The 15089-nt window shown below is 37.5% G+C and overlaps 1 protein-coding gene across 3 annotated transcripts in view; it reads right to left on the bottom strand.

Moving 5' to 3' along the window:
- Positions 1–1418: 1418 nt before the first annotated feature.
- LOC129775996 (protein fem-1 homolog CG6966) overlaps positions 1419–15089 on the bottom strand; it is a 134387-nt gene continuing 120716 nt past the window's right edge. For all 3 annotated transcript variants that reach the window (XM_055781337.1, XM_055781338.1, XM_055781340.1), the window contains exons 4-8: positions 11345–11563; positions 11100–11286; positions 10402–11038; positions 10086–10325; positions 1419–3388 (exon numbers count right to left, since the gene is read on the bottom strand). In XM_055781337.1, coding sequence (XP_055637312.1) covers positions 3203–3388; positions 10086–10325; positions 10402–11038; positions 11100–11286; positions 11345–11563 — 1469 coding nt within the window. In that variant the 3' untranslated portion in view covers positions 1419–3202. The remainder of the gene's footprint in view (positions 3389–10085; positions 10326–10401; positions 11039–11099; positions 11287–11344; positions 11564–15089) is intronic.

The following is a 15089-nucleotide window of genomic DNA, read 5'->3' as shown; positions in this document are numbered from 1 at the left end:
TGCGACCAAATACATTTGGATTTGTGATTTTTCAATCGAGTGCAATTAACAGGTGGTTATCGAGTTAGCATTAACCACTGGTGGTGGACTACGAGAAAAATCCGGAAAAATATCGCTGCTGCTAAATAATCCGCCAGTTCCCCTTGGCATTGAAAATAACATGCAAGCTAAAGAGTTTATTTTAATGTTTTCTAACCATATAACACTGCGACCAAATACATTTGGTTCTGTGATTTTTCAATCAAGTGTAATTAGCAGGAAAGCTTCTGAACCAACTCCTCCAATTATTCCTCCCCATCAGTAGGATATTTTCGTGTCCAATATTGGATGCATAAAACCTTGTACCTCCAACGTAACTTCAAACAAATGATCACTAAATCAACGATAGTCCTACGTCACCATTGCGGTTATACCATAGATATAACCCACTTCCTGTTTTTATTTATGAAAATTGAAATAAATCGTTTCATATATCAAGTCATTTTCAACACAACTCCCCATCAGTAGGATATTTTCGTGTCCAATATTGGATGCATAAAACCTTGTACCTCCAAAGTAACTTCAAACAAATGATCACTAAATCAACGATAGTCCTACGTCACCATTGCGGTTATACCATAGATATAACCCACTTCCTGTTTTTATTTATGAAAATTGAAATAAATCGTTTCATATATCAAGTCATTTTCAACACAACTGCTACCATATACAATTTTACACTTACACTCGTGCAAAAATTTTCACAATACGCGATCGGTCATTGATATGAAGTATCAGGAAGCAACCAACCTTTGAAATTAAAGTTTTATTTGTTTCATGACATATATTATTTTTTCATGACATATATTATTTTTTGCAATATAGAAAATTGTTACGGAGTGTCGAAATCGATTGACGCAGAAATTTAATCAATCCATCATGAAATGACTGAGCAATAAGCGTTTGAAATCAGACAATTTTCACGATATGATTTTTGATTTTCAATTTGTACCCCAATATGTTCCCTAAAGACGTAATCCTACGTCAAAAAAAATATTATAAATTTAAAAAAATTAAATTGAAAAGGACAATAGATTACAAATGTTTTTTCAAATATCTTGAGAATGACAGCATTTAGGTGGAGATTGATAAAGAGCTTTTTTATTTTAAATCGCATCAGGGTTCATAATTTGTAGCTCTAGCTACAAATTGATTGTTTACATACAAAAATTCGAAGTTTCGAAAATTCATGAAAAATTGTTGTTCTACAAAGTTTTTCAAAAATAGTTTTTCCATCTTGGACTCATTTTCTAAATTTTCCACATGACTTGTATTTTATATGAAAAAATTAAAAAAATTAAAAAAAATATATTTTAGATACTTCTATCATGAACGGAGCTTTCTTTTGTTCACATTCAATATAATGTGCACTGACTACCCATGTTTATAATAGTTTTGTATAATTTGTCACTATAATAATCGTATTTGTTCCTGTTTATTCCTCTTTCTAACACGTTCTGTTCTTTAACATCAAATGTTTTGTTACATTTCTCCAAACTGACACAGTTTGCATAGTTATTTTGTTCGTTTGAATGACGGGATAAAATTATCTCTTTTTCTATTATTATTGTTTTGTTCTGCGATTGTATGTGTATCGTAAGCTTTACGCCCACGTTTGTTACTTACTTCTGTTTCTGGTTGTTTTAATGTACGATTCTGTATTTCCTCGTAGCGACCACGTTCGCTTTTAACAGTAGATCAAAGGAGATGAATGAATGATTGGTTGTTCCTGGGAAATCATTTTTATAATCTTAAACTACAGCTTGCGACCACCTTGAGCTTCGAAACAATGTTTTTCTCTGATATTGATTCGTTATAACAGATTGAGTTTTGTGTTTGTGTAATGAAGGTAAATGTAAAGTTTGCTTAGATGATAATCTAGTTTCATTCACCTGTTGGTGATATCACGAATTAACACTACATGATGGTTTTCGAATGTAGGAGACGTTAAGGCTCAATGGGATTGGTTTATAGGTTTTCAAGGTAATAGACAACGATCAGTTTTATGAGGACACTGTGTCATTGTTTCTTTTCTATGTGTTTTGAGAGAAATTTATGGAAACATTTTAAACAGTTTTATTTTGTCTACGATACATTTCACCATCCACTATATAGACTGTTGAACTATTCTTTCGCACGTGGATAAATATGCATCTTACTTCACGGGATTTTCGACTCTACATTCGAGAACTAGAAACCTTTCCAGCATTAGAAATGTTACTCTCGTTAAAATTTTGTTAGAATTAAAATTTTGATTTCTCACGTACCAAAAAATTTGTCATCACATGGTCGGAACCCATACTCTGTTTCGTCACATTTCCTCTAATTAATACAACAATATTTACAATTTGAGAAAAAAAGAACGGAGATAAAATGGGAACGTTTCAATACTCTACAGAACTAGACTAATGAACAGAAAAATATGCTAAAACGAAAAAGAGGATAGAGAAATTTAATGAACTTAAAATGGAGATATTCACAACTTAGCATTATCTATATTATCACCTCTCGTTCATCGCACTCAAGCGAAAAATTCTACCTAAAAATCGAAGAAGTAGTAACTTGTCACAAACTAATAAAATTTGCCGCGAATTTCGAATAAAAATCATACCTCACTACCGATCCACACTGGGGATTCTGATTTGTAGTAGATTTTCTCTCGCAGTTGTACTACTTAGCAGTCATTCCCGCTGGCTACCGTGAATTGGCTGAAAACATTGAACTGTCTCATTAGTTAAGAAATGAAACCTTCAGAGCGCCCAATTCACACTTAACCATTTTTGCTAAGCGTTGTGTTCATTGATGAATAAAAACAATTGTGACTAAAACCCATCACTCTAATCCGTTTTGAATTGCTCGCTCAAATCGGTAGCTGATGGTTTTGTAGAAACAAACATAATCAATACGGTGATCTAAGCATTCCCAGGGAATGTGAGAAACAATAACGTGAAAACCTTCGAAAAAGCCCGGACAGCACTTTTACTGAACATATACTTGTTTCAAAAAAAATCTCTTTAGAGTACATGCTCAACATTTCTTTTTTATCGTTTTGTATCTGAATCCAAGAGATAGAAGCTACAAATAAGGATGCCAACAATATACATATGCGCCTAGCCTACTCTGCTACTGATAAAAGCCGGAAACAGGCCTGCCCGTTTGCCGCCTAGTGGGAATCGATGAACTCGTACAGACACTTGGGCACCTGCTTGTGATACTCAATGGAGTGGCGCTGGATAACGCGCGCGGCTAAGCAGGACAGGCGGGTGTGGCGGATCGGGTTGACGAGCTCGTGCAGGCGTTGGTTCTGCAGCAGCGTCTCGAACGTGTCACCGTCCAGGTTCTTGGTGTCCTGCAGAAAAAGCGCATCGATAAGTTTATATACCAACTGTCTGCCACTTGTCTTTCGAATGACAAAGCTCTGTATTCTGCTATCGAGCAGTTCTGCAGTAATTCTCAATTACACTTATAAAAGATTTTTATTACATGAGTGAGTAAGTTGATAGTTCTGTTTGAAAGTTACTGTTTCGATTTCCCATTCATTCGATACTCTAAGCAAAGGGATATAGAACATACTGCTTACGGTGCCTAAGTTTACTAACACGTAGCGACTCTATGGAAACTTCTAAACGTATCAGGGCCATCGTTTCTTATCGTAGTGGAATATATTTTTGTTTGAAAGGGAATGTTTATGAGCTTATATGTTTGCATTAGTTACCTTTATTATCATATGTTATACTGTCAGTCACCGGTGACTGACACAACTTGAGCGAAAACTTGGTATCAGTCACCGGTGACTGAAGTGGCAGTCAACGTGTTAATCATGACATTTGTGTTTTAAGTAACAAGTTCCAATATATGAAAATTCAAAAATTGTGCGTGACCCAATCAATCACGTGTTCTAGGGTTGAATGAGGTCCTCTTCGCTTTCTGTTTTCTATTTGGCCAAACGGTCGCTAACACGTTGAGTCCCGCGTCGGTCTCTGGGGACTGACCTTGAATTTTCCGTCTTTTTGCGCCGGTCTCATCGGACCGGCAGTGGACTTCTCGTTTGGAGAGTGTCAGCACTTCTGTCGTAGCAACAAAGTTGAAAAATGTTTTCCAGAAAAGACCATTATCGATTCGCAGGGACCGACGTGAGTCAGTGGAAAAGTTCATTGAGGGTCCCCTAGTTCGGTCGGGACTCGACGTGCTAAATGACTATCTTGAAGCTTGAAACATGTACCAACTAGGGTTACCAGAGATATTTCAGTTTGAATGAAAAATTACCCCTTCGTCTTTGATGATGAATAATTCAATAAACAACCATCGCAACGCAAATCGAAAGACAGTTTTCAAAACTCCAATAAATTCTGCACAAGGACAATTTGTTTAGTCGTTTTCATGCGGTTTTATTTAGCTTGCCTTGTAAAATGTTCTTATGTTTGTAACATATTTGTCTATAGCGCTGTACCAAATTAATAGAAATTTGACCCCCTTCCTGTTGACCGATTGATCTGAAATTTGGAACACACCTTTATCCCTGCAGTCATTATAAAACTGCGTATTTCATGATCTTAAAAATCCAAAATGGCGGATTACATATTTTCTTAGAACCCCATCAATATGGGTATTAAATGAAAGGACTTGATTAGTACAATACAGTTATACATGAGGAATGCAAATGCAAAATGGCCAACACCACAAAATGGTGATATATATATTTTTTTCCAAAACCTCATCAATATGAGTATCAGATGAGAGGACTTGACTAGTAGAACACAGTTATACATGAGGAATGCAAATCCAAAATGGCGATATATATTTTCATTCTCGAAACCCTCATCGATATGGGTATCAAATGAAAGTCCAGTTGAACACAGTTATTCATGAAAAATGCAAAACCAAAATGACGGATTATATATTTTATCAAAACCCCATCAATATTGTTATCATAGTTGTATATGAGGAATGCATATCCAAAATGGCCACCACCACAAAATGGCGATATATATGGTTGAGGAAAAAGTTATCCATTATTTTCTCGTAGCTGGCTTCAGTGATCAATATCTCGCGTAATATCGATTATACAATTTCAAGTTCAGGCTCGTTGTTAAGGTGACATTTCACACTAAAAAAATCTCTTGCTGTTATTTGTTTGTTCCATTCAGTTGTAAGTTACAGGGTGTTAACAATGGAGGTCAACAAAGAGAAAATTCGGTACATTTTACACTTTTTTTTATTAAGGCAAAAATGCAAGCTAGACCGATGAAATTGTGAATGGTTTTTATGGAGCCGATACTGCAACAGTAAAATTTGTGCAATTTAATTTATTTAAAAAAAATAATTTTTTTTAAATTTTGTTTTCAAATTTTATTTTGATTTTTTTTAAAGTGCACTCAAGTAAAATTCAGATCTGTACTGTCAACAAATGGACTGTTTGAGGCTAGCGATTAACCAGAAACGTCCTGAATTGGCCAACAAAAGAGGTGTTGTGTTCCATCAGGACAACGCAAGGCCACACAATTCCGAGAGCTTGATTGGGATGTTTTAATGTATTCACCATATAGTCCGGACCTGGGGTGGCATTGCGCATTTCGAAACGAGTAACTCGTTTTCTATACCAAGATTTCTATGATAGTGACATTATGAAGCTACATTTAGAAAGGCAACAAATTTTCCAATAAAACGGTGCATATTTGACCCAAATCAGACAATCCGAAGCATATAAAAATAGTTTTGAATTTCACCCAAAAATAACGGATTAGTTTTTCCCCAACCTAATATATATTTATTTTCGAAACCCCCATCAATATGAGTATCAAATGGAGGGGCTTGACCAGTAGATCACAGATATTTATGTAAATTTCAAATCAAAGATGGCCGCAGTAACAAAATAGCCAATTGCTTTTCCAAACCGTTTCATTCAACTTGACCTGTTTGTATGTATGTTTGTATGTCTGTAGGGTTGTCCCACTTTAATAAAAATTTGACCTCGTTCCTTTTGTCTGATTGATCTAAAATTTGGAACACACCTTTATCTCTGCTGTCATTTGAATACTGCGTATTCCATTATCTTGAAAAATTCAATTTGACCGTCGCTATAAAATGGCTGATTTCATATCAGTTTAAAAAACATTAATTGGGATATGTGTATCAAACGATTGGACTTGACTTGGAGAACAAACTACATTATGAACAACAGAAATTCTCCGGCACAAAATAGTCAACTATGTATTTTTGTGCAATCTCATCATCATTGGTATCAAATGAAAAAATAGAATAAAGTATTAGGCTGTCAAAAAAGTCCTGCGGTATTTCCGCGAGGTGTCGTTGTAAGCGCGTAGTTCTATAGCTTGTTGGAAAAGTATTCTTGCGCGCTATAATATAGTCCTTGACAGTGTTTTGTTTGGTTAAGTCGTTCGTGAGTTATAGTGTCGCAAATATGGAGCAAAATAAAGAGAAAATCCGACATATTTTACAATACTACTATGACAAAGGCAAAAATGCATCTCAAGCTGCCAATAAAATTTGTGCAGTTTATCGACCCGATACAGTTTCCATTTCCACCGCACAACGATGGTTTCAACGTTTTCGTTCTGGAGCAGAGGTCGTCAAAGATGCGCCACGCTCCGGAAGGCCTGTCGTCGAAAATTGCGACAAAATCGCTGAATTAGCCGAGAATCAAACCGTTATTAACCATTTGAAGAAGCTTGGATTCACAAAGAAGCTCGATGTATGGGTGCCACACACGTTGACGCAAAAAAACATCTTTGACCGTATCGACGCATGTGAATCGCTGCTGAATCGCAACAAAATCGACCCGTTTCTGAAGCGGATGGTGACTAGCGATGAAAAGTGGGTCACTTACGACAACGTGAAGCGCAAACGGTCGTGGTCGAAGCCCGCTGAAGCGGCTCAGACGATGACCAAGCCCTCATTAACGGCCAGGAAGGTTCTGCTGTGTGTTTGGTGGGATTGTCAAGGAATAATCTATTATGAGCTGCTTCCCTATGGCCAAACGCTCAATTCGGACCTGTACTGCCAACAACTGGACCGCTTGAAGGTAGCACTCATGAAGAAGAGGCCATCTTTGATAAACAGAGGCCGCATTGTCTTCCATCAGGACAACGCCAGGCCTTCTTTGGTGACGCGCCAGAAGCTCCGGGAGCTCGGATGGGGGGTTCATCCGAGTTCTTTTGCATCCGCCGTAAAGTCCGGACCTTGCACCAAGTGACTACCAGCTGTTTTTGTCCATGGTGAACGAGCTAGGTAGTCAGAAGTTAGCCACAAAAGAGGCCTGTGAAAATTGGCTATCCGAGTTTTTTGCCAATAAGGAAGCGAGCTTCTATAACAGGGGTATTATGAAGTTGGTATCTCGTTGGGAACAAGTCATCGAACAAAACGGCGCATATTTGACTTAAAACAGATGATTGTAACTAATTTTATGAACAAATGAAAATTTAAAAAAAATACCGCAGGACTTTTTTGACAGCCTAATATATTATGAAAATATTCCGAAGAAATTCTATCGACAAAGGACGTTTTTCTGGCTTGCACTGGTTAAGGTAAAACACCGTCTAGGGTGTGATGGGAAGAGCAAATGGCCATCGCCAGTCTCCAAAAAGACGACATAAACCCGGAAACAGCGACTTGACGCCGCTATAAGCGTCTTTGCCCAGTCCAGGTGGTACTCTGGACGTAAAATAAGCAGAATCACGATGGTCCTCCTGCAAGATAGTGTGGTTGGTTGCAGGCCTTGCAAGCCGCATCACAAAAACAATGAGTGGTGCAATGAGCACTAAATTATACACAAGACATTGTGAATCAGGCCATGTTATAAAAACGTTAAGCCAAAATAAATAAATAGTCATTTCCGTGTGCCGCTCTCATTAACTATCTCTTGTTTCTAATTGAGGAATTCCTCAGAACGGTTCTCATTTTTTACTGGTGAATTGGGACATGTGAGAGGCTCTTTAGTACTGACTTCACAGTAATCTGATAAATGCCCCAAGTTGCTCTTTTGATTGTCCTTGAGGCGTTCAATTATCGGCTTCAACATTCCTGGAAAATGTGGCTTCTGCAAAGATGTCGCTAAGGAAACGTTTTTTTCCTTATACGTGCAAAGAATTTGCCATTCCATTTCATATGTTCGTCAAAAGCCACGTCTAGGGCGGTTTAATATGTGTTGAATTTGGAGAATTGCTACTTATTGTGAGTTTATTGGTGTATTTTTACATGGACATTGCAACTTAGTTTTATATGTTCAATTTTATGCTTCTACCATTCTCACCCCTACTCAGCGTAAATAAGAGATTATTTCGAAAATGTTCAAATTCCAATAGAAAAACTTTTTCGACGTTCAAAATCAGCAATGACTCATCTTGCAAGACTTGAAAGAATCATTATAACCAATATTTAACATTATAGTAGTTCTGTATAATGCTGGGCATGAGATTTTTCTGGGGTGTTATTTGATGGCAATCTATACGTCAAACTTTGATGAATTATGAAAAATAACTATTTGTACTACACTTAAGTATTATGCATTGGATGTAGTGAAAATATGTTTTCTATTAAACGACTCACAGATTTCAAAAATATTTGCAATATTTGTCAAGATATTATAAATAGTAACTTTCTCCGTTCTTGACCCAATCTCACCCCCATCGACGGTATATCTAAATATCTTGTATATCTGATATCTAAACGAACAGTCGACACGTTTTGGCGTAGGATTTCAAAATCTAGAAGTCTGATTGAAATATGATGTTTGACGAAGTTATTGGAAAATTAATGAACTATTTAGAAAAAATAACATTTTAAACGGGCTGTTAAACAATCTTACTTAAAATTTGAATTTAATATTAAAAACTATTATATCTGAAAACATTTTCAACATTTTTAAAATGTTGTTCTTGCTAACTAGTTCATTTATTTATCAAACATCATGTTTAAATCAGACTGCTGGATTTAGGGTTATGATTTTTGAAAGATAGATCCTTTAAAAAATTAGTGGTAATTTAAATTGGTTGTATGATAATGAAAACTGTGATTTTAGGTAGGTTACATTATAAGTACAGTAGAACCTCGATTTTCCGCGAGCGGATGATCCGCGACTACGAGTTTCCTCGTAAATCTATAAACCTCACCACTCACCTTTGTCTGTGAGTGGTAGACTCATGCTTTTTTTTTTAGTCATGACTTTCACATTATCTGATCACTGATGTGCACGACCTTACAGATGGATAGTTCAATATTTCCTGTATTGATAAAACATAGTTTTCATGCTAAAATATCTTTTTTCCCTGCTTGCACCTCATGTTTAGCCCTTTATTGCGTTATCCGCGATTCTCGTTATACGCGGTGATCCAGCCCGACTATTTCGCGGATAATCAGGGTTGTGTACCAAGTTTAAAAAATAATCGGAGAGGGTGGGGTCAGCGGCCGGCTGATTTGGCAAAGAATTGCTCAATATAGAAAATTATAAATTTTCAATAGCTAGATTGTTGAAATAGTGTTTAAATGAGTTAAAATGGCAGTCCACACGAATGAGGCGAGCGGCCAGGTTGAGGTTTCTGACAATCTGAACATTGAAGATGACTTCTTTGGGGGCAAATTGAAAATAACATCCTTTTCGCGGCTGTTGATAAGCTGGCTCGACCTCGACTCAAAAGTTTGCCAACTATAAAACGAACGGAGGCTGCCTTTTCCGTTAGTGCAGAGGCTAAAAAAAAGAAATAAAAAAACGGTTTCGACTGAATGGCATATGCCATGGTTGGCGTTTATGGGATCGTTGTTTGGTACCGATTTAATCAGTGAATCGATCCATAAGCCATTTAGAAAATCGATCTTTTTATAAAAATCGCCCAGTCCTATTCTGGTCCATCGACACAAAACCTAAATTCCAATAAGGTGCAAGACTTCACTTCTCATAATTTGATATTCGAGTATTTGAAAAACTACTTTTTTTCTAGAAAAACTGGTCGACGTAATATTTGAAAAAAAAAAAGTTCCAAGATTCAACAAGTCTCTCTCTTTGAAAATAAGTACTAAACAAAGATACCCACCAAATGCGCTCCGTACTCGAGCAGTGTCAGTGCTAAGCTGGACGGGCAGGGCCTCGTGAGGGCGGCTAAATGCAGAGGTGTGTTGCCGGCTTCGTCCTGTGCGTTCGGGTCCGCACCAACCTGGAGCAGTGCTTTGGCGAGGCGGGGCGATGGCAGTTGACAGGCCGGGTAGCGTCCGACGAGGGCGGCTTCCTTGTAGCAGGCAAGGTGCAGTGCGGTTCGGCCCGATTTTGCTACAATCTGGACCGAGGATCATGCCAATGGAATGAGCAAAAGCGATTGGAAATCGAATGTAATGGTAAGCAAAAATACGTACCTTTAAACTGACTAATTCGTAGAATGCGCGCAGGATCTGATGCTTCATGTTGTTACAACAAACCTCCTCCCCCTCGTCAAGCAACCGTGCTAGCAAGCAGGCCAGATGCAACGAGATAACGAGGGCACGATTCAGCGCGGTGCTGTCCCGTTCATGGTGTGGCATCTGTTCTAGCATCTTTTGGCCGAGCTGAACTTCGCGGACCGACTTTTTGAAGATGATAAGCATATCGGAGGTTTCGATGGGGGGAACGATACGGCCGCGTGTAATTGGCCGACCAGCTTCGCCAAGCATGAAGCTAAACAATTCTGCAAACGAAAGTAGCGAAGACTGCGTCATGGGGTTCAGCGGTTCCAGTATGTTCTGCTGCATGGATAGTGCGTACGTCCATAATTCTATGCACCGATCAAATCGACCTGAGTCAGCGTAGACGGCACCCCGGAAGCGAATGTAGTAACTGGTGTCCGGATGGACCGGCCCGAGTATCCGTTCGCGTATGAGCAGCGCCTGCATACGCATCTCGTCAGGGTCCATCACCAGCTCGTCCAGTGCGCTGGGCTCATTCACCTCCTGGGCGTAGTCGTAGGCGGGGACGGGTTCACGTACTGGCTTCGCCAAAACTGGTGTGTTGTGATATCTAAAATTGGCAATAAACACCTCATATATAGCAGTTACAGTGTACAACACTGATTTCTTACCTATCTTCCATGGCTCGTTTCCAGAATGAAAGGGCACCCAGCATATCACGTTTCTTGTCAACATAGGTGGCACCGAGCAGCTCTAAGGCGGCCATTCTGTCTTCACGTTTCACAAATGGCAGACTAATAAGATGTTCTACGATAGGTAAGTGGCCGGTGACGCTTGCTGCCAGAAGGGGTGTCATTCCTGGAGGAAAACATGTTTGATACGAATGTTGCGTCGGACGGAACCAAGTTGGACTCACCGTAAGAATCTACATCCATTGTGGCACCGTGCTGGAGGAGCAGCTGGAGAATTTCTAGCGAACCGGACTCGGCGCAATCGTGCAGTGCAGTGTTGCCTTTCACGCTGCGCCGATTCACGTCCGCTTTGAGCGAGAGTAGGTATTGCGCAATTTTATAGTGACCTTTGTAGCAGGCGATCATGAGGCAGGTGTGGCCGTGGCGATTTGCTACCTCGATGTCTAGAAAAATAAACATGAAATGTTTGTATCATCACTCGGTTACAATCGTTCAATTGCTTATCCAAATCAAAAACAAAATTTGACACCCTTACTGAAAAACTACGTCTTTCAGTAAGGGTATCAAAGCATAAAACAAGCAACATTTTTATGAAATAACGTGAAATATTAATAATTATTTTGTTGCGAGTAGATATTCATGATTTGCATACAATCGAATCGAAAATTTTCAAAAATTTGTTTGATATGTTGTTCATTACAATAGCATAGTAGTCTGTAAATCGTTCAAATCGATGCAAATTAGAAGCATTCCTATTTTGACATACATTTATCTATTCATTCGCACCGCGATTTCATTCACATTAAATCCTGAGTAATCCTCGATAAAATGATACATAACTTCGGTTTTCATGCCGCCAGGTGGAGAGGTCGGAATCAAATGTTCTTACGGAAGTTCCTTATATGCAAGTAGTGACTTCGGAAGAACTTTCGACAAATTTAGAGACGGAAAATTAATGCTTATATCCAGGGTTCATTGAGTCGAGGCTCTTGCTCTTGTGATAATCTGAAGATGCAATATCCAGTTAGTTTAACTCCCAGCCAGACTCCGAAATAATTTGTCGTACTTTCAAATGAAGTTTGGCGTTGCCCTGATAAAACATGACGCTCAAGGTGACCGTACACTCTTTATCTGGAGGTCAAATATATGATACTTTTTGACGGATAATGGGCCTGATCACGAACATCACTGCCACGTACGCTTCACGTCACTTACACTTCACTTAATCTTTTTGTGTCTATCATCATTGTCACGGACAGTTGCGTGTAGAAATAAACTCCGTGAAGTGAGAGTGTTCATTTCCGTTTATAAGAGACATATCGGTTGCATAATTTGGGGCGTTTAAACGTTATGTCGGTTGCATAATATTGGACGTTTGAACGTCAATAGTGAGAAGCATTTAGTACAAGTCAAAGTTAGAATCGTTTTATAAGAGCCATTTCTACAATTTTGTTGAATAATAATACCTTCTTGTACTCATAGAAAACCCGAATTTATCCACCTCACGATCAGTGTAATCTGAGCTACTCCTATATTGGATTCTGGATTTCTGTAATTTGATATACGGGACATGAAGTGTGATTTAGTTATTTAAACTGAAACTGGTCAGCAGCGTCGGTCAGAAGCATAATTTTCATATAAAATATCTGATGGGTTTCAAGGAATTTGCCAAATGCAGAAAGTGATCCAGATTTTCTTTAGACGGATATTAAAATTATGGAAAAATAACTAGAGAAGAATTTAAAAACAGTATCTTGTGAATGCTTCGCAATGATAGACTCATTTTTTCCATGTTTGAAACTTACTATCACTTTTTTAATATTCTCTCATCCAAAGAATGACTTCAGAACAATACCGTTGAAAATATCCATTGAAAAAAAGCAATGGCCTTATACGTTATAACTACCGTCCTGATTCTGGTCTTGTCCACCAATTGCGAATGTTTGAATTACAAAACCAATTCTGCAATGTTGGAAAAACTTGACAGTTATTATTTTATACTCAAAATATCAACAAATCAATATGGTCATAATAATAATGAATCGATTGATTGAGTAATTATCATTCTTTCTAATAAGAGATTAGAAAGATTAATGAGAGATTATTGTCATTTTATGGTGTTGCAACTCTTTGTTAGGCTAATCTTAAGAATAGAAACAAAAAAATTCTATTCATTCAAGACAATCGGAAGTAGACATCTCGCCATGCTTCAATGGGCATACGGGAGCTACATTTGTAGTCCTTAATTACATGCCATAGCGCATTTACTGAATACAAATAAACAAATTTATGTCCTTTGGATACGTCAGAATTTCGTTCCAAAAATGCCACCAGACGGATAAATCGCTGTTTGTTTGTCTTTTCTTTCCTAAAAAGCAAGACGAGATTCAAAATGTTAGTAAAAAAGCTAAATAAATACGAAATTAAACATACTCCATTCCGCGTGACTAGCTTTCACCACCTAAAACACAAGTGACAAATATACTTGATTTTCTCCGTGACATGACAGTATCGTGGTATCCATAATGACACCGAGTTCATCAAAGTTGTCACGACGGATGAACCCTTCCGGATTCTACGCACGCGGTGGCATCCGTAATAACGTTGTATACAATTCACTTCGTTTTCACCGTGAGGTGACGTTTGTGATCAGGCCCAATGTTTGGTTTGAAATATGTACAAACACTGTTCTGTTTGCCACTCTTCAATTATCAACAGTGGCAATCAATGTGAAACATCGATTTTGACTGAAATATTCAAGGTAATCCAACCATGTACCGACAGGTTCGAAGAACAGATTGGAAGAATATGTTAGGAATCCAGTAACTGAGTATTTGCTTGTTGTGTTTTATGTCGAATATATTTGATCAGTACACGTTGATAAAATTTTATCTGTCAAAAAGCATCAAATATTTAGCTTCGGTCAAACACCGTCGATGGGGGTGAAAATGGATCAAAAAAGGTAGTTTTAAAACTATTCGTAGAAAAACTATCGTAAATTAGAGTAAAACTCAATTCTCATTACGTAGAAATGTTCTCTAATGATGCACACTCGTAAGTGTTTAAGGAATTGTTGAATAATATTATTGTTTCATTGAATTACGATTAACTGAAAGTTGACCCAATCTCACCCCTTAGAGGGGGTGACAATGGGTCAAAGTAGTGAATATTACTTTTTATTAAGAATTATGTTTAGAAATCAATTTCTCAATAATTTAAAGGTAATTTAACAACATGTAAGTGCCCTGAATGATTATTTGAATTACGGAAATAGTGTCAATCCCCCATCAAGTGCGATGGAAATGTTTATATACAGTCATTCCATGTCAAACCAATATAGTGGTTCTCAGATTTTCGTGAAAAGTAGTTTAGTAGTTTAGGTAGTTTTGTTCTTTATCGCAAAACATTAGATCCGTATTTTTATCATTTCCATTTTAGGGTTGCTCAAAAAATCAAATTTCCCCATTTTTTCCAAAAATGACTTTTTTTAAATTCATAACTTTTGAACTACTGTACCGATTCGGATGATCTACATATCAAATTAAATAGGTGACCTTTTTCATTTGAGGGTGGTCCGAAAGATATTTTGGATTTTGGTCTTGTAATTATTGATTGTATTTTTTTATAGTTTATATTGTCTCGGGACCAAGGGCGCTATATTTTTTTAAATTTTTTCTTGAAAGCTAAGATTTTTCTAGATAGCATATCCAAAGTTCAGAGAAGCGTTATTATCGATATGCTAATTTGAATCCACATGAAATACCTCGTATGCATAAAAATTGAATTATAGTTGCATAGATGTAGTCCAGTCGTACAGGAATATTGAACGAAAACTGAAAACATGTTAACTTTGAAAAATCACTTAAAAACGAAAATACACCTCTCTGATATTCGGATATGTTATGTAAAAAAACCTCAGCTTTGAAGTAAAAAAAATTAAAAAATATGGTGACCTTAGTTCCGAAACCA

The sequence above is a fragment of the Toxorhynchites rutilus genome, chromosome 3 (assembly GCF_029784135.1).
Source record: "Toxorhynchites rutilus septentrionalis strain SRP chromosome 3, ASM2978413v1, whole genome shotgun sequence".
Taxonomy (NCBI): domain Eukaryota; kingdom Metazoa; phylum Arthropoda; class Insecta; order Diptera; family Culicidae; genus Toxorhynchites; species Toxorhynchites rutilus.
Note: the sequence above shows the minus strand (reverse complement) of the source record. Positions and strands in the feature narration are given on the sequence as shown.